The 19,028-nt window shown below is 31.4% G+C and overlaps 2 protein-coding genes across 3 annotated transcripts; both read left to right on the forward strand.

Annotated features, from left to right (window-relative positions):
- Positions 1–620: 620 nt before the first annotated feature.
- LOC126686274 (subtilisin-like protease SBT5.4) lies at positions 621–3,895 on the forward strand. Its single transcript, XM_050380313.1, has 10 exons — positions 621–828; positions 918–1,015; positions 1,108–1,272; positions 1,361–1,457; positions 1,539–2,061; positions 2,142–2,236; positions 2,323–2,568; positions 2,653–2,767; positions 2,944–3,157; positions 3,255–3,895. Exons 1-10 carry the CDS (start codon positions 632–634, stop codon positions 3,791–3,793), a joined length of 2,289 nt encoding a protein of 762 aa, XP_050236270.1. The 5' UTR covers positions 621–631; the 3' UTR covers positions 3,794–3,895.
- Positions 3,896–12,079: 8,184 nt separating this feature from the next.
- On the forward strand, positions 12,080–18,198 carry LOC126687339 (disease resistance protein RUN1-like). Of its 2 annotated transcripts, none has more exons than XM_050381882.2 (5): positions 12,080–12,636; positions 14,462–15,563; positions 15,663–15,938; positions 16,046–17,038; positions 17,431–18,198. In XM_050381882.2, exons 1-5 carry the CDS (start codon positions 12,158–12,160, stop codon positions 18,031–18,033), a joined length of 3,453 nt encoding a protein of 1,150 aa, XP_050237839.1. In that variant the 5' UTR covers positions 12,080–12,157; the 3' UTR covers positions 18,034–18,198. The 2 variants fall into 2 exon arrangements, with proteins under 2 accessions (XP_050237839.1, XP_050237840.1); XM_050381883.2 differs by lacking the exon at positions 12,080–12,636 and adding an exon at positions 13,734–13,990.
- The last annotated feature ends 830 nt before the right edge of the window (positions 18,199–19,028 follow it).

The following is a 19,028-nucleotide window of genomic DNA, read 5'->3' on the forward strand; positions in this document are numbered from 1 at the left end:
AATATTTTCAAGTCAAATTGTCTAGAAAAAACACCACCTTTTATCTGTTTTTCAATTATATGATCTTTACCTTATAAAATCGTCAATTTTGTCCAAATATCCATGAAGACGGATGCGTTTAAGTCCATTGTTATTATTTAGATGATGAGTAGAAGTTGTAATCTTGAGAATGCACTTTGATTATGTAAATGTTTAGAAAAAAAATTTCATTTTGGCATTCTTCTGTTCAATTGATCTGCTACTATTACAAACCAAACTCAATTCTTGTTAATCCAATGCAAGACCTAACAAGTGAAAAAAATTGATTTTATAAATTATACTTGTATTACAAGTAAAGACATTATAAAAGATATTAATTGGCGAGATAATTATAGAAGAAAAAAAAAGGAGCCACGAGAAATACTTGCATGGCCACGTAGGTTAAGACTCCTTATATTTAAGAATGATACGCTATCAGTATCATATAGAAACACAATCTCTGCTAATCTGGAGTTTCCTTAAATAACACGAAACAATCTTTACGTTGTAGTATTCTGTTCCTCGTACACTTCAAAAACTTCCCTATAAATATATTCAGCTGACTTCAAAAACTTCCCTATAATTAATATATATTCAACTATTTCGGTCTGCAATGTTGCTTTCAAAGGTGTCGTTAGTAGTTTTGTTTTGCAGCGTGTGGTGTTTGTTTCATGCAGTGCCATCTTCTGCTGTTAAACAGCCGTATGTAGTTTACCTGGGATCCCATAATCATGGCCCCGACGCTTCTGAGGCTGATTTTCATGCTGTTACCGATTCTCATTATGAGTTTCTTGCCTCCTTTTTAGGAAGGTATAGTATAATGTGAAACCTCAATTTATATTATGAATATGTATATGTGTTTAATTGATTATATGATTCAATTATTTGTTTTGATGCAGTAATGAAAAGGCCAAAGATTCACTCATTAACTCGTATCAAAGGAGTATCAACGGGTTTTCTGCGTTTCTTGATGAGGAAGAGGCAGCTGAAATTGCAAGTTAATATATATATTCTTACACTAATTAATTAATTTATAGACCTTTTTACAATTTGATATAGACTACTTACACTTGTTTATGTTGCATGCAGAGAATCCAAAAGTTGTGTCAGTTTTCGTCAACGGGGCGAAAAAATTGCACACTACACATTCGTGGGAGTTTCTGATGCAGGAAAAGGATGATATCGTCAAGGCCAATTCCTTATGGCAGAAAGCGGAGTTCGGTAAAGATGTCATTATTGCCAACCTCGACTCAGGTATGTATAGACTGTTTTAATTAGGCCTCAACATTTTTAAAATTAGATTTGGTAGTGAAATTCACATGTGTATAATTGAATTAATTAGGTGTATGGCCGGAATTGAAAAGCTTTAGCGACCAAGGTTATGGACCTGTGCCAGCAAGATGGAAAGGATTATGCAACAAAGGAGTACCTTGCAACAAGTAATTGGCACTACTTATATTATTTTGTTGGCAACTTTTTATGTATATGTAAATCTATGTTAATTGATGTACTTTTTGTAGGAAGCTTATTGGAGCGAAAAACTACGAAAAAGGTTTCGTGTCGGCTGGTGGTAAGCTGAATGCGTCTATGAACAATCCTCGTGACTATGAAGGACATGGAAGCCACACGCTATCAACAGCCGGTGGTGATTTTGTTCGTGGAGCCACTGTGTTTGGATTGGCGAATGTAACTTTAAAAGGCGGTTCCCCTAAAGCTAGAGTGGCTTCTTACAAGGTGTGCTGGGCAGGAGGGTGCTTTGATAGTGATATACTGGAAGCTTTCGACCATGCAATTCACGACGGGGTTGATGTGATCTCCATGTCTGTTGGGGGTCCTGCTACCGATTATTTCTACGATAGCATTGCGATTGGTTCGTTTCATGCTGTCAAGAAGGGTATTGTTGTTGTTTGCTCTGCAGGAAATTCAGGACCAATGCCTGGATCTGTCTCCAATCTTGCCCCTTGGATTATAACTGTCGGTGCAAGTACTGTGGATCGAGATTTTGAATCGTTTGCTTATCTTGGAGACGGACGGCGCCTTTTGGTAATATTTCATCAGTCACAAATGCTATTCTGTATATACTAATTTGCATTCGGATGATCATATTTCAAATTGCATTTCAGGGTGCAAGTCTTGCCGAGGGAACGCCTCAGAACAAACTTTTCCCACTCATCACTGGCTCGATGGCTAAGGCTGCCAATGCATCTTCTCTCAATGCGTAAGAAGAACTAAACATAAACATATTCAATCAGTTTGGTGGATGGTGTTATATATTGGAGTTTGACATGGTTTTTAATAATGCAGTGAGCTATGCGAACCGGGTTCATTGGATCCGATTAAGGTGAAGGGTAAGATCGTGGCTTGCTTGAGAGGAGACAATGCTAGAGTTGATAAGGGTAGAAATGCTGCTGAAGCTGGTGCAGCTGGGATGATCATTTGCAATGATAAAATGAATGGGAATGACCTCGTCGCGGATCCTCATGTTCTTCCAGCTACACATATCAGTTATATTGATGGCCTTGCTGTCTTCTCCTACATTAACAATTCCAGGTCTATATATATAACAAATTTTTGTTTTTTTATTATCTTGTATTAGACAAACATATCTCAATTTTACCTTGTATATTTTTATAGTAATCCCACCGGATCTATTTCTGCTTCGAATCAAGTATTTGGCGTGGAGCCTGCTCCATTCATGGCTGCATTTTCCTCTGTTGGTCCCAATACCATCACCCCCGAGATCCTCAAGGTTTGATTGCAAATTTAGATACTTATTTGGTTAAAATGTATTTTACATATATGTTAACATTGATTTGATTGCAAATTTGGATACTTATTAACACTTGTTTGATTGCAAATTTGGATACTTATTTAATATATTTTTAAATATATGTTAACATTAGAAAATATATGTTTTTGTTTCAGCCTGATATAACTGCCCCTGGAGTAAATATCATAGCAGGCTTCACTGGAGCCGTTAGCCCGACTGGTCTAGATTTCGACAAGCGTAGGGTTTCTTACAACATTATGTCTGGTACATCAATGTCTTGCCCTCATGTTGCCGGTGTTGTCGGTCTTCTCCGAAAGCTTTACCCTGACTGGAGTCCTGCAGCAATCAGATCAGCAATCTCTACTTCCGGTAATTTACTGATATTGCTAACTACAACTACTATAACTAATTCCAATGCTGAAATAAAATGTTTCTAATTGTTCGATAAATATATGATATTTGGCAGCGAGATCAAGGGACAACACAGTGCATCCAATGCTTGACGGGTCCACTTTTACAAAATCAACACCGTTTGGTCATGGTTCAGGACATATCAGGCCAAACCGTGCCATGGATCCAGGGTTGGTCTACGACTTGACCAAGACCGATTACTTGGATTTCCTCTGCGCCCAGGGCTACAATGAAACCTCCATCAAAGCCTTGAATGAGGATTCTTACAAATGCCCAGAATCAACCAGTCTTCTTGATTTCAACTACCCTTCTATTACGATTCCCAAGTTATCGGGTACCGTTACCGCCACTAGGAAGTTGAAGAATGTGGGTTCACCAGGCAAGTATCAAGTTGTTATTAAGGCGCCATATGGAATCTGGGTTTCGGTTGAACCAAGTGCTATTGTGTTTGAGAATCCCGGAGAAGAGAAAACCTTTAAGGTTAGCTTTAAGGCCAAGTGGGACGGTGCAGCTAAAGACTATGAATTTGGAGGTCTCACATGGACTGATGGTTCCCATTATGTCAGAAGTCCAATTGTCATTCGTTCTGCTTAATTTAGTTTTTATTTTTTTAGTTTATTGAAGCCCCAATATTTAGTTTAGATGGCAAAAATTTAGTAACTTTCTAATTTCCTCTAATGTTTCATGTTCAAATAATGTTTTTCTACTAAAAAAATTTAAAGCAAAATTGTGTGCTGCTTAATGAACCATAATATGCATTTAAGCCATAATCATGAATGTGCTGCTCATATATATATAACACTAAAAACATGCCATGGATGTGAAATTATTAACAGCATATTTTTCATGAATAAAAAGAACAAATCACCATGGAAAGAAACTCGAACATTTTTTTTTTGGAATGGAGATGATTTATTATGAATATAAGATAATCTGTTTCACTAAAATATAAAATATTGTTTTATTTCACAAAGCAAACTCATAAAAAAAAACATGAACTAATAATCAAAGATCAGAATTATTCGTGTGCTTTAATACGTTCTTTAGGATTGACTAAGTCGTAGCTATAAACTTTCATGCTCGTAAAAATATATTGTAATCAAGAAAACAGAATTGCTACTTCATGAAATGCCTATCTGTTAATTTAAAAATTTCAAGCATTTATTTTTATTAAATACTATATTTGATAATAGAAATTGAACCAAAATAAAAAGATTAATTGAAAAACTTAATTACAACTATTTTTTTTGAACTGTTGCATGAGGTCTGAGGTTCGAACTCCCGATTCTCCTCAAGCAGTGGTTTGTCTGATTTAACTTTAAAAAATGCTATACTAACCCCCGTTAACTCCCTTTTAACAACTAATACTAGAGTAGGTCTATCTCTGATTTTAAAAAAAAAAAGGTGTTCAGGTTGCTCCAATTCAATACCACTGGTATCAATTAGGATTAGAGTAATTAATCCTGACAGTTATTTAACTCTTTTTTTTATTCCAGCCACTAAATTTTAATATTTTTTTTAGTTATTGAACTTTTATTTTTTCATTTTGTTTTTTTTCAGACAAAAATATCTAGGTGGCAGCCGAAATTGAAATGTGGCAGCTAGATTTGTCTAGTTTACTTTGAAAATTTAGGTAATTTTCACCAAGTGCTCCTGAACTTTCGTCTTTTCCCCTAACCGTACTTTAATTCGTACCACAACTGTCCTTGAACTTTAATTTCATATTCCAAAGGTCCTTAACATCATCATTTTTATGGTAACTCTGTCCAATATGTTGCTGACTAGGCGGTTAGGTGGTGCAAATTAAAAATGTTGAGATGACGCTTATGTGGAAAAATAAAAAAAATAAAGACGCCTAGTCACGTTTCTAGTCAGCATATTGGACGGAATTACTAAGTGACGTTAGAGACTTTTGGAATATAAAATTAAAATTCAGGTATGGTTGGGAGACAAGTTAAAGTTTAAGGACGGTTGGAGGAGAGAGACAAAAGTTCAGGGACGATTGGCAAAAATTACCCCTGCAAATTAATCAAACAAGCATAATTTTAGTGTGAAAATTGTTCTAAGGCTAATTTATGTGTATATACATGATAAGTTTTAGGTAAAAAAGAATTTTCGGCTACCACCTAAGCAATTTGAACGAGAAAACCCAAAAAGAAAAAATTAAAATTTAGTAACCAAAAAGAAAAATTAAAGTTGAGTGACTGAAATAAAAAAAATTGAAAGTTTAATAAATATCAGGATCAAATACCATTATGGGTGAGTAAAAATACTGATCGACCAAATCAAATGACGGAACAGATGATTTGGAGCACTCTATTATAAATTTGGGTTTGATTGTTTAGATTTTGACAAAAAAAATAGTTTTTGATTATCGGTTTAGTTTAAAATATGAATATTCAAATTAATCAAACAACTCGAATAAATCAAAAATTCGGTCTTCTAATTTTTTTTCTTGTAGGTTTGCTTGTTTAATCGAACTGACTAAATCACCAACCTATTTCATTTGGTTTTAATTTTTTTTTCTTGTTTTATTTTATCAGTGCGGTTTTAGTTTTAGTTTTTGTTTGTTTCACCCTAGTATCAATAGTGGCATAGAGAAATTTATTTGTTAAAGTGAATTTTATATATGTATTTATTAAATCATAAAAAACAAATGATATGTTTATACCTTTTATTTTACTTTTGATATTATAACTAGATATTTTATATTTATTAATTTATATAAACATATATACAAAATTTATTAATTATTTTGTTAAATATTTAATGACTTAATTATAACATTTAATAGAAAAACTAATAGAAAAATAAAGAAAAACAATGATTAATTAAAATTATTAAATATATTATTTAATTTAGTATTTTAAATTTTATCTTTTCATAATTAAATTTTAGTTTTAGAAAGCTTTTTAAATTTATAATCTAAATTTATTATGCAATAATAATTATTATTGAGAGATTATATTTCAAGAAAAAGAGAATTGAGAGAGAAAAAGAAAACACATGTGTTCTTGATTCCTGTAGGGTTGTATGAGGAGTTAGAACGCATGATAGATTTGTCTTGATGGGGGAGTAAGCATGGTGTCAAGAAAGGAATTAAATTCGCTAATTGGGATAGGCTTTGTTTTAAGTTTGGTGGCTTGGGATTCAAAACCATTCGCGATTTTAATATTGCGATGTAGGGAAAATAAGCTTGGCGTTTGATTTCGTTGAAGGATAACTTGATGGTGAGGGTATATAAGGCTAAATATTTTCCAAACACTTCTTTATTTAGAAGCTAATTTAGGAGCTAATCCTAATTAGTTTGGAGAAGTATTTTGAGGCGCAATCGGTTATGAAATTGGAGGCTTGGGTTAGAATTGATAATGGTTTAAATGCTCGCATTTGATCAGACACTTGGCTTGCTGATGATGGGTCTGGTTTCATTATTGATTCCGCTCCGGTGGAGATGAGAGATTCAAGGGTTAACCAACTTATGATTTTCTAGTCTAGAATGTGGGATAATAGCTTGGATAGGGACTTGTTTTTTCCCAAGTTGCTAACAGGGTTTTGAATGTTCTGCTGAGCCTACGTAATGTAGAGGATCGTTGAGCTTGGTTAGGCAATTTCTCCATTAAAAGCTGCTACTGGTAGATTAGAGGTGAAGTTAATAATGAAGCTACTGACTTGTGTAGTTCTATATGAAAGTTATATGTACCCGTGCTCGTAAAGAATTTTTTTTGGAGGTCCAATGTCAGCTATCTTCCAACATATTATGCATTAGCTTCAAAAAGGGTATTTATAAGTAGGGCTAATGTTATAAAAATTCACAAAATTTACACGTTTTCTCATTTTAATCACATAGTTTAAATTTTCTCATTTTTATGCATGAACTGTCACTTTTTCTCAAATTCATACACGGTGCTGAGGTGTCACGGCTCCATTGGTGTAATTCGCTGAGGTGGAGGTCAATTTACACCAATGAATGAGTGTCACCTCATCACCGTGCATGAATTTGAGAAAAAGTGGTAGTTCGTGCATGAAAATGAGAAAATTTAAACTGTGTGATTAAAATGAGAAAATATGTAAAGTTCGTGATTTTTTTTGACATTAACCCTTATAAGTACTAACTATCAGATTTGCCAAAGTTTTGAAGGATCTTCTGTTCATCTGTTTGTTAAATGCCCTTTTGGCCGAAATTGCTAGAATTATGAAAGTCTGAATTCGCCGATGTTTTAGGTGGTATCTTGGTGGAATGGGTCAATTGAGGAGTTGTTGAGGAAGAGGAGGCCTATTTAACAGCTATGGTTTGATGGAATATTTGGACTAACTGGAACAATATGGTCTGGAATGATAGAGCGGCTCATCCCAAGAGGCGGTTAATGAAATAGACTATCAGCTGGTCGCTTGGCAGAAAGCTTGATCCGGCAAGAAAGCTTCTCCGGCTAAGCTGATGTTGAAGAATCATGGCAAGGTCAAATAGGTGAAGCCTCCTTCTTGCCAGTTCAAGGTTTATGTGGATGCAAGTTGTAGCCTTAATGAAAATTTGATTGACATTGAGTGTATAGTTTGCAATTGCAAAGGAGAGTTGGTTCAAGCAAGGGCTATTGTTATTTCGGGTAACTTCAGACCTCGTATTATAAAAATTAAGGAATTTGATAAGAGTTGAGTTGGATAAAAAGTTTCCATATATCATTGTGGAGTCGGATGCTCTCAAAGTGATTATGGGTTTTCGCAATCTTTTCAGAGCGGATACGGATTTGTTAGTTATGGATGTTGTTGAGTTAGCGAAGCAGTTTCCTAATTTATGTTTTATTTTTATAAGGCGATGCAACTCAGACTGAGCATTATGTTTGTTCCATGTCAGGTTATAATTAGGAATGGTTTTGCCATTTTTGCTCCTTGAAAATCAATAGGTCATTTTTTGCACTTTAATGGCAACATTAGAATTATTTACTACTCATTTTGTTATTAGGTATTAAAAAACTATTTTTTTCGAACTTCTAGTATAAAATAATCATATAAACTTGGAAAAAGGCTAAAAAATGATCCTAATATTGCCACCTAATCTCTTATAGCCTCTTTATATTTTTTGAGACTCAATTATGATCATCATATTAATAAAATCTAAAATTTGCACCTCTATCATGTTAACATTTTAAGTAACAATGTCTTAAAGAGTGCAAATTTTAGATTTTAGTAATAGGAGAGTTATAATTAAATTTTAAAAAATATAAAGGAATTATAAAAGTCTGAAAATATTAAAATCATTTTTTAGCCTTCTCCCTATGAGTTATTCCTCCAATCAAATAACTATTTTCAAATTTTTCACCTTTATTGTTTTCACTCTAATGACTTGAAATCCAAAAAGTTAAAAAATTAGAAAATTGAAACCGGTGTAAACAAAAAATAACCAAGAACTTTTGAAGTTCTAAAAGTTTTTTTTTTTTTGCGCCAATACATACAAAAAATATATTCTCCTTTCATCTACTTAGAATTCAATTTTTTAAAAGCCAAAATAAGAAATAGAAAATTTTCTTAAGAGGATCCATTAGATAAATGAGCAAATTTGTATAAGAATAATATCTAAACCAGAAAATAGTATTAGTAAACTTATAGTTATTGTTATGAGAAAAGAAAAAACTTACTGAATCTTCTATACTCAACCTAGAGTTTTTATCATTGAATTATTCAAAGCTATCTTCAAAATTCTCAGTACCTGCTTACCTTCGAGTCCAAGTAATATTAGTAAAAGTCTTTAGCAAGAAATTTGAAGTTCTAAGCCCCTCCAAGCAAAAACAGATATTGCTTATATACCCCCCTATTAATTTTAAAAATTATTATATTATTATACAATAAAGTTTTCTTAACTTGGTTTTCTTTAAAAAAAATATTTGGTGTATGTTTTTTTTTTGGGTTAAATGCAAATTCATACACCAACTTTGACCTAATTTGCAATTACGACATAAACTTTTAAACTTGGCAATGTCGATAATGAACTTTGCACTTTTGGCAAATCGATACACCGATTATTTTCCGGTACAATTTTGCTGAGTTGGAAGCCGGAATCAACACGTATACTGACACAATGGATTTCAGTATTTACCACGTAATTTGGCACGTTTGCAAATTAAATCATAAACTTTAACGTAATTTGCAATTACAACACTAATTTTAAAATTTTGGCAAAAACAGGCATCAACTTTTACTTTTTGGCAAATCGAAACACCGTTTATTTTCCAACTTGTCAGCCTACGTGGCAATTCCGACTTCAACTCAGCAAAAATGTCCTGGGAAAATATCGGTGTATTGATTTGTCAAAAGTGCAAAGTTCATTACTGACATTGCCAAGTTTAAAAGTTTATGTTATAATTGCAAATTAGGTTAAAATTGTTGTATGAATTGCATTTAACCCTTTTTTTTGGAATTATTACATGGACATGACAGCACTTTATCAACAAAAGATTATCAAAATAATATTCAGAATTATTGACCAAATTGTACAAATCAATAGCAGACTCATTGCAGGTCAAATAATAAAAAAAAGACTTATTGACCAAAACGTATGAAAGGGGACAATAAACTAAAAATATTCCTATGTTTTATTTTTTAGAAAAGCCATCCTATGTTTTATTTAATTAAGAAAAAGAAAACCAAGGTTCATTCCATAAATTTTCCCATTATTTTTAATTTTAACACATATATTAAAATAATAATAATTTTAAATTAATTCATTTATTTTTACTCATTTTAAATATATATTAGTAAATACTATGAAAAATATATTGGTAAATACTATAAAATAGTTATGTATTAACTAAAAGTAATTCATCAAAAAAGAAAAAAACTAAAAGTAGTAAATAAAACAAATAAATTAACTTTAACATCTCTCATATCTATACTATATATAAAAAGCACGGATGGAAGGGAGGGGAAAAGGGGAAAATTACGTTAATGTCTTTTTCACTTATAAAATATAATTATTAATTAAAAATTATTAATATAATCATTAAAATTAGAGTACTAATTAAAATAAACTATTATGTTAACATAAGTTAGAGTACTAAACAAAATAAACTATTATGTTGAGATAATTGTATAGAGTACTACTTTGACTATTTAATGATTACTATTTTAATTATTTTTTAATTATATATAATTCTAAACAAAGTAAACTATTTTAATGAACTACTATTTTAATTTATTTTATATTTTCTATCAAAATTATCTATAATTATAAATTTTGAGTACCAATTAAATTTTTTAAAACAATTAAAATAACCATCTAAAGTTTTTAATAAGATAAACTATTTCAAATTAACTACTCTCTTCAATTTTATTTGATAATTTTGAAGAGTCACACTACGAGCCACGTGTAAAACAAGTAAAACCATACTAGTTTTGTAAAAGTGGACAGCTATTTTTTTAAAAACAGAATTAGTATTTTGTTTTCTAATGCAAAAAAAATATTAAATCTTACGTGTTTTATTCACTCCTAAGAAAAGTTCAAACCAAGGACACTTCACCTAATAATCATTAATCATTGATAGGGAGATATAACTCCACAAACATAACTTTTGTTGTTCATTATGAACGTTTAAAAGTATAAATAATTTTGTTATTTTAATTTAAGTAGTTAAATTAAATAATAATTATATTCTTCAATAATTCTAATAATGTTTATTATATATTGTAATAAATTTTTATTTTATATTATTATAATTTTTATTAGTAATTTTGTTTAATAAAAAATTAAAGTAAATAAATTTTTAATTATGGTACAAATTTTTGTATATCTTTATATCACGGATGGAGTATTATTTTAGATAATAAAATCAAAGAGGATGGAACATGAAGTCATCTCCGACCTTCGGTCATTTGTTGTCTGTAATTGATAGTATCCTTTTATTTCGGCTTATAATTAAAAAAAATTATACCTTTTTTCAATATATAATCAAAGCTTTTAGTCTCTGCGATTTTAGCTCAATTTTGTAAATTAGTAGTAATCTTAGTTTAATTTCAGAAATTACCTGATATTGACATGTAAAATAATACTTATAAAATTTAATTTTGTAATTTATATGTAAAATTACCAAAAATAAAATAAATTGTTTTTGGAATATGATAAAATAATTTTCTTAAAAATACCAAAATATAGTAAAACATTGTAAGAGTACATATATAAATTTCTTAATTCATCTTTAAATTAAAATAATCTAAACTTAAAAGTTTTGATTAAATTTGTTCTAAATTAAAATGTTAGAGTCTTTTAGATGTTCAAGCCTCTTGTTTTTTTGGACATATCTTTTCTTATTAATCATTTTCTTTTATCTTTTTCTTATGGGATAATTACGAAATTAGTTTAAAATCGATTAAATTTTACAAAAATGCGCTTTTTAAAAATTTCACTCGGCACATTTGTTTTTTATCCGCTCTGTATCATAGATGTATTAAAGATGTATCACCAATGATAAAACCAAAAAATTATTCATATGGAACAATTTTATTATGTCATTCGACTATTTTTTAGATTGATCGATATATTGACTGATTTTTTTATAAAAAAATTAGAATAAATGATGTAACTTTTAGACCGAATGACATTAAAAAAATTTAGAATAAACGACATAACTTTTAGACCGAATGACATATAATCTACTTTTTTTAGTTTTTAACCGTTTTCAATTACCATTAGTTAATTTTTTTTCCTCCTAGATTTACATTTTTCATTTTCTTTTGGTTCCCACATACTATTATTTCCATATAAACGCGTTAGGTGGGCCAATCACTACACTAATATAAATAATCCCACCAATCTATCTTTCTAGCCATGCAAAATTGATTATCTTTAAATTACCAAAACATATAAACACTTATTTTTTCTTCACATTCTTTGTTCTTTATTCCTTATTCTTATTTATTTTGCAAAAATTCTCATTTTTATTTTATAACACAAAAATCATAGTATTATTTTCGATGGAGTTTAGCAATAATAACGGTTGGAAATACGACGTTTTTGTAAGTTTTAGAGGCGAAGATACTCGGAAAAATTTCACTAGCCATCTATATAGCGCATTAGGTCAAAAAGGAATTATAACATTTAAAGATGATAAACAACTGGAGAGGGGCAAAACTATTTCTCAAGAATTGCTTAAAGCAATCAAAGAATCGAAAATTTTGATAATAATTTTCTCGAGAAACTATGCATTTTCTAGTTGGTGTTTGGATGAGCTTGTGGAAATTTATGAGTGCTTGAAATTAGAAAAAGGACAGATGGCAATGCCTATTTTCTACAATGTGAGTCCTGATGATGTGACACTACAAACTGGAAATTATGGACAAGCTTTTGATGAGCATCAGAAACGTTTCGATATTATTAATGATAATAAGGTCCAACGTTGGAGAGTTGCTATGACTGAATTAGCTACCATTTCTGGTTGGGATTTGCAAGATAGGTATAATTTTTTTATCTTTGTGTTTAATGTTTTATTTACATTTTTTAACATTTTTTTCATATATAAAATAATATTAAAACATTAATATTGAACAATTAGATGTGTTATATATCTATTTCGAATTGTTATACATGTGTCTAGTGACGCAGTCAACAAATTTAATCATGGAGTAAACCGTAAGAAAGAAAATTATAATCGCTAATTTTTTCATATCAATCAGAATGAAGCTCAAAGTTGATTTTTTATAAAAAAAAATGCGTCTCGGATCAATTATGACTAGGGCAGACGCACGACCCCGTTTTAGTATATGTCTCATCATATAGCCGTTGTGTAATAGTTCCGGTTTAGTTATGTATTTTTCATAAATAAATTAATATTGCGTTCCACATATTGTTTTATATATTTTATTGATATGATCTTTTTTATAAATTATAATTCGATAACTCACTGGTTCATAATATTTGTCGTTTTGAGAAAATTCTTTTTGATCTATAATACTTGTCATTTTATAATATCTATATGATTTTTTTATATTTACATGTTATTAATTCATTAAAAGGATATAAAAATACAAAAAAAATGTCATAATCGTAAATATCAATAAGTTTCGAGAACATAATAATTTAATAAAAATATTTATAAATTTAGACATAGTTCTCATTATTTTTATTTTAAAAAATTTGAAAACATAAACAAAATATTGATTGAAGAATTATTCTAAATCTAATTTATATAAATTCAATTTTAAATGTTTAGAAACTAACTAGCAACTAACTTCATGAGATAAAATTTTGCATGATCATGCCTTTTTTAGAATAAATAATTCAGAAGCACTATATTATTACAATTTCATAAAATGTAATAATTGCTTTGATAAAAAGGAAAAATCCACACACTAAATTTTTTATTACCTAACTGAATCTCACCAAAAACAAATGAAAAAAAAAACTAACTAAACTTCAACTAACTAACTTATAAAGGAATATAATGAAACTGAAGATAATGTTATTTAATTTAGTTTGAGATTGGCGACTCACAATATAATATTAAGAAGTGAATTGTAAAATATTTATTTTGACTCGAATATTATTTTAACAAAAAAACTAAAACAATAAAAGCAAATTAAAAATCAAACCAAATATCAAAAGTCTTGCTTTCAGTCAATACAAACTGTGTTCCCTTTGCCACCACCACCGCCGTCCTTATTGCTCGCCACCGACGAAGACGGCGACCAGTTCTATCGCCTCTCATTTTTTCTTCTTCTCTCTATCTATTTGATCTTAGACAAAGTTCAAGATTTGACAAATACTTTAGAAATGGATTAACACACAAAGATTTTATTATGAGATTAATGGTGAGTTTTTACTTTATTTTATGATTTTTCTTTCTGGGTATATCATGAATTCCAATACTGTTGGATTTTTTTTTAATTAATTGTGATTTCATTTTAATAAATTTGTTCTACCATGGTTTAGTATTAGTTGGTGAAATTTGATAATTTAATATTGAAAGATGTGCCCGCACGGGTTTGGTTTAGTGGTGTAAGTCTCAACCATCTGAGCACTATCATCCCGGGATTTGATAGTGATCCTGGGCTTCGGCTCGGGAGAGTGAGTGCCCGTTACCAAAAAAGAAAATTGAAAGATGATTGTACTGTGATCATCATACATGTTCATCTTTCGATTATAATCTTTACCCTGATGTTTTGAGCAGAGAATTGTTAAGCATTTAGCTAGTTAAATGTTTAATTTTATTTGAATTGTTGTTGTTTGCCATGTTGTTGTCAAAGTTCTTCTATATAAAGTGGTAAGTATTACTTATGCAGGGATGAATCGGAGCTTATTGAAGAAATTGTTAAGGACGTCCTAGGAAAATTAAGAAAATCGAGTTTATTGTCGAGTACTATGAAGGATTTTGTCGGAATGAATCCGCGGTTGGTGGAAATGAGCATGAAACTAGACATGGGGCGGTTGAATGATGTTCTCTTTATAGGAATAAGTGGGATGGGCGGCATAGGCAAGACGACCATTGCTAGAGCTGTGTATGAAGAATTATCTTCTCAATTTGAGGGTAGTAGCTTTCTTGCTAATGTTAGAGAAGTTACGGAGAAACGTGGTTTAGTTCCTTTACAGCAGCAACTTCTTTCTGAAGTTTTAATGGATAGAAATACAGTTGTTTGGGATGTTCATAGCGGAACAAATGAGATCATTAACCGGGTGTGTAAGAAAAGGGTACTTCTCATTCTTGACGATGTCAATCATTTAGAGCAATTAAAACTGTTAGCTGGTAGGCATGATTGGTTTGGCAATGGAAGCAGGATAATAATAACAACTAGAAATGAGCATTTGTTGAAATCCCATGGGGTTGATAAAATTTATAAGGTTCAAGTACTAAATCAGGATGAAGCAACTCGTCTCTTTTGTTTGCGAGCCCTTAAGGATGAGTATCTTGCAGATGATTATGTGCAGCTCTCCCATGAGTTTGTGAATTATTGCAATGGTCTTCCCTTAGCTCTCGATGTTCTTGGTTCATTTCTGTTTGGTAAATCTGTAAATGAGTGGAGAAGTGCATTGTGTAGATTGAAAGAAATACCTAATCAAGAAATTATGGAGAAGCTTTTGATAAGTTTTGATGGGTTGGATGAAGTAGTGAAGAAGATCTTCCTCGATATTGCTTGTTTTTTCAATGGAGAGGAACACGATTATGTGATGAAAGTGTTGGAAAGTCGTGGTTTCTATCCACATCTGGGAATAAGAGATCTTGCCGATAAATCTCTCATAACCATTTCAAAACAGAGGATATGGATGCATGATCTACTTCAAGAAATGGGTCGAGAAATTGTTCGGCAAGAATCGCTCGAGGAACCAGGGAAAAGAAGTAGACTGTGGCTTTACAAGGACGTCTATCACGTTTTTTCAAATGATACGGTAAACAACTTAGCTCTTATGGCCTGTTATACATAGTTTAACCTTATAGTGCTTTTCTATGGCATTTTGTTCACTATTATTATTGTAATAAATGTTCAGGGTACGGAGCATGTTGAAGGCATAGTTCTCGATTCATGTGGACAAGAAGATGAAGAATTGAGTGCTAAAGCTTTCACAAAGATGAAAAGGCTAAGATTGCTCAAACTTCGAAATCTTCACCTTTCTAAAGGCCTTGAATATCTTTCAAATAAGTTGAGTTATCTCGAATGGGATAGATATCCCTTCAAATACTTTCCTTCGACCTTTCAGCCAAATGAACTTGTTGAGCTCTATTTACGTTGTAGTAGCCTACAACAAATGTGGAAGGGAATCAAAGTAAGTATAAATATGCAAATTCTTATGTCAATAAGTTACGGGTTTATTAGGTTATTGATTCTAACTTCTCGAGCTTCTTTCCTCTTGTGTATATTTTATCTGCACAGCCTTTGAGGATGTTGAAGGTCATTGATCTTAGTTACTCTGTTAAACTACTCAAGACCATGGATTTTAAGGATGTCCCAAACCTTGAAGAGTTGAATCTTGAGGGTTGCACAAGACTTGTTGAGGTTCACCAATCGATTGGAGTTCTCGCAAAACGTATCAGTTCATTGAACTTGAAGGATTGTAGAAGCCTCGTGACTCTTCCAAATAGTATATGTGATCTGAAGTCTCTTAAATATCTTAATTTGCATGGCTGCTCAAAACTTGAGAAGTTACCGGAGAGGTTGGGTGAAATGACATGTTTGGAGAAGCTCAATGCGGGGGAAGTTGCTACAAGACAACGGCCATTTACTAAGCTATGGGATTTTCTTCTTCCATGGCAAGAGATTTTCAGGCGGAAGAATCTTAATCCAATGGCTGCGGCGTTACCTTCCTTGTTATCCCTGCGATCTCTGAGGTCATTGAATCTAAGTTACTGCAATCTAACAGAGGAAGCACTTCCCAGTGATCTGAGCTGCTTCCCCTTGTTGAAGACATTTAATCTGAGTGGGAATAATTTTGTCACCATTCCTTCAAGCATTAGCCGACTTTCAAAACTTGAAGACTTCCAGTTTTCTGATTGCAAGAGGCTTCAGTCATTTCCAAATCTTCCATCAAGTATCTTATTTCTTAGTATGGAAGGTTGCAATGCGTTGGAAACTTTACTTCCTAAAAGTAACAGCAGTCAATTCGAACTTTTCAACGTCTGCGTTGATGGCTGCAAGAGGCTTCAGCTATTGCCAGATCTTTCATCAAGTATTTTGAAAGTAAGCATTGAAGGTTTTTCTGCGAATGGAACTATCCCAAATCCGTCTGGAACACATTCTTCAAAACCTTCTAGCTTGACTTTTATAAATGTCTTGAAGTCGATTGAAGTTGAAAGCGAAAATGTTCCACTGGTTGCAAGAATGTCCGGTTATCTACATTACCTGCTTCGGCACAGGCACAGCTCTCTGGTATATTTCTTACTATCTCTGTTATCTCTACCAACACACATAATTACTGAAATTTATTTTTAGGGTTAATTGCAAATAAATGATCAACTTTTAGTGCTTTAATCACAGCTACGTTAACCTTTATAATTTTTGCAATTCAATGCATAAAACCAATTGGCGGTGAAACTCTGCTCTAAAACGTCGTCGTTCCAGAAGTATCCCGGCGTTCTACATCAGCACAATTTCACCGCGGACGCGTTTTATGCATTGAATTGCAAAAATTACAAAGATAAGCAATAAATTTTGCTAAATTTAGAAGTCATGATTGAAGCGCTTAAATCATTGGACATTATTTACAATTGACCCTTTTTTATGCTAACATCATAACATTATAATTTATAAAAATGTTGCAGGGCTTCTTTAATCCAAGTACTCAGGTATCTGTTTGCTTGGCGGGAAGTGAAATTCCCGGTTGGTTCAACTATCAGTCACCGGGGAATACTCTAGAAATGCAGCTACCTCCATATTGGTGGACTAACAAATGGATGGGATTCACATTTTGTGTAGTTTTCAGATTCAATGAGCCTGTAGCTGGTACCTCTACAATCTTCTGTGATTTGCACGCGCACATGGCTGCTGATCAAGAGTTGTTTCTTGGTCGGACTTCTGTACGAATCTTGAAAGAATTGGATGTTACGTCAGATCAACTTTGGGTGAACTATATACCTCGTAGCTCTTTAACTTGTCTGGATAAGTGGGAAGAAAGTACTCGGCTTAAGTTGACGTTTTACTCTGAAGAATTGAGCTTGAAATATTGTGGGATTCGCAAGATGTATAGTCGAGATGCGGATGAGTTAGTTCTGTGCAGTAAGCCGTTGGCGAACATGGGATCGCTGCCCAATGATATAACGATTATTGAAAAAAATAAGAGGGGGCCAGATGATGCTAGAGATGACATGATAAATGAATTGCCTTCCAAGAAACTGAAAATGCAGGTTGATTCAAGAATGAGCTAAAGCTGCTCCATTCTGATCACACGATGTACTTCTTGTGTAATAGTAATATCGTGTTAATGACTATTATTCATGTTTCAAGCATTTAGGTTCTATATTACATTTGAAAGTGTTTATTAGGTGTATTTTAAGAGTTCTCTTAGTTTCTCTTAGTGTATTTTTAATGTATTTCCGATGTGTTTTTTTATTTTATTTTTCAACATATTTTCAGTGTTTTTCCCGTATAAAATTGAAAAAGTGGGGATTTAAATAAAATTTATAATTTTACAAGGTCAGGATATAAATAAACAGGACACATTTGGTTCTATTTTTTGAAAAGATATTTTTTTTTTCAAAAAATAAAATTATTAATAATATATTTAAATTTTTTTATTTAAATTTAATTAAATTATTATTAATATGTTTAAAATAATTGATTTAAATTAATTAATGTTTAAATTATGGAGAAGAATAGTTTTTTGTTCTAATTATAACATGAAAGACTATTTAAAATATGATAAAATATAAAAGTATTTACATGAATTTTTCCTAAATGGAAAAGAGATAATTTTAATCCTTGATTAAATTGAATCGCAAAGGTGTGGATTTAGATACAATTGACAATTTTAAGAGATTGAGATTTTTTTTGAGACTTTCAATGAATTAAACAAAAAAAATTAAAAAAAGTAGGAATAATACTCTTTTTTAAAAAATAATATGATTTCTTATCTCAACAAGAAAAAGATAGAGAAAATACTTCGCCCTTTTAATATAGTTATTGTTTTACTATAAGACATGTCTATATTATACTAATATATACTTCTTATTATTATTTTACTCTAATCATATTTCATTATACCACATGTCACTTTCTTTTTCTCTCTCTTTTTTTCTTCTTCTTCTTCTTCTTCTTCGTGTTTTTTTTCGCCATTTTTTTCCTGTTTTTTTTCTTCTTTTCTTCTCCATTTTTCTTTCCTTCTTCATCGTTCCTCCGTCGCTCCGCCGTTCTTTCATATTTA

Source organism: Mercurialis annua, linkage group LG6 (assembly GCF_937616625.2).
Source record: "Mercurialis annua linkage group LG6, ddMerAnnu1.2, whole genome shotgun sequence".
NCBI lineage: Eukaryota > Viridiplantae > Streptophyta > Magnoliopsida > Malpighiales > Euphorbiaceae > Mercurialis > Mercurialis annua.

What these genes read in the sequence shown, in the direction of transcription:
- LOC126686274 (XM_050380313.1), top strand. Translation starts at nt 632, where the DNA reads ATGTTGCTTTCAAAGGTGTCGTTAGTAGTTTTGTTTTGCAGCGTGTGG. An exon ending in AAAGGAGTACCTTGCAACAA is followed by an intron (nt 1,458 to 1,538) that starts GTAATTGGCACT and finishes TACTTTTTGTAG; the next exon opens with GAAGCTTATTGGAGCGAAAA. An exon ending in ATCAGCAATCTCTACTTCCG is followed by an intron (nt 3,158 to 3,254) that starts GTAATTTACTGA and finishes GATATTTGGCAG; the next exon opens with CGAGATCAAGGGACAACACA.
- LOC126687339 (XM_050381882.2), top strand. Translation starts at nt 12,158, where the DNA reads ATGGAGTTTAGCAATAATAACGGTTGGAAATACGACGTTTTTGTAAGT. An exon ending in ACGTTTTTTCAAATGATACG is followed by an intron (nt 15,564 to 15,662) that starts GTAAACAACTTA and finishes ATAAATGTTCAG; the next exon opens with GGTACGGAGCATGTTGAAGG. An exon ending in AAATGTGGAAGGGAATCAAA is followed by an intron (nt 15,939 to 16,045) that starts GTAAGTATAAAT and finishes TTATCTGCACAG; the next exon opens with CCTTTGAGGATGTTGAAGGT.